The sequence below is a fragment of the Cicer arietinum genome, chromosome 2 (assembly GCF_000331145.2).
Source record: "Cicer arietinum cultivar CDC Frontier isolate Library 1 chromosome 2, Cicar.CDCFrontier_v2.0, whole genome shotgun sequence".
Taxonomy (NCBI): domain Eukaryota; kingdom Viridiplantae; phylum Streptophyta; class Magnoliopsida; order Fabales; family Fabaceae; genus Cicer; species Cicer arietinum.
This window is the reverse complement of record NC_021161.2, coordinates 51728868-51729706: the sequence shown is the minus strand read 5'-3', so window position 1 is coordinate 51729706 and position 839 is coordinate 51728868. Positions and strand designations below refer to the sequence as shown.

At 30.5% G+C, this 839-nt stretch overlaps 1 protein-coding gene across 1 annotated transcript; it reads left to right on the top strand.

Annotated features, from left to right (window-relative positions):
• Nucleotides 1–278: 278 nt before the first annotated feature.
• Nucleotides 279–839, top strand: LOC101488932 (dirigent protein 4-like). Its single transcript, XM_004491465.3, has one exon. The coding sequence runs from the start codon at nucleotides 279–281 to the stop codon at nucleotides 837–839; it is 561 nt and encodes a 186-aa protein (XP_004491522.1).

Genomic DNA, 839 nt, shown 5'->3' with positions numbered 1-839 from the left:
CATTTAATCATAAGATTTTTTATCAAAGAAAATTGTTGATGAAATTTCCTTTTGTATTTATATTAATTAATTTATATTTATTCCCTAAAGAAGTTAATTCATATTTCTACTATCATATTAATGCTCTTTTGAATTAATTTATTATTGATGATACTATTATATATTTTCTTTTGACTAATTTTCTTTTTACTAATATATATACATAGACTGCATTGTGATCATACAAATAAAAAAGCATCAAGCAAGAATATTAAGAAAAAAAACAGAAGAAATCAAGCATGGAAAACAAATTCACCTCATTCTTAGTCTTACTTCTCTGTTTTGTAATCAACTTAGTGAATTCTGAATATTATCATTCCGAAAGTATAGTTTCAATGGCACCACATAATTCGGTAGCTCACCTTCACTTCTATTACTTTGATATTCATACAGGAAATAATCCTAGTGCAATTGTTGTGGCACAAGCCAACCAAACTACTTTGTCTCCAACGTTTGGTAATGTTTATGCAATTGACAATCCTCTTAGGGAAGGTCCTGAGGAAACATCAAAGATTATTGGAAATGCACAAGGTTTATATGTGTCATCTAGCCAAAATAAGGATGATGTCACACTAACTATGTATGTTGATTATGCTTTTACATATGGTGAATTCGATGGAAGTTCCATTAGTATTATTTCGAGGAATCCGGTGAAGGAACATACGAGGGAACTCACGGTGGTCGGAGGCAGAGGGAAGTTTAGAATGGCCGTTGGTTTTGCTGAAATTAGAACACATTTTCTTAATGTTACAACTGGTGATGGGATTATTGAGTATAATGTAACTCTTTTCTATTATTAA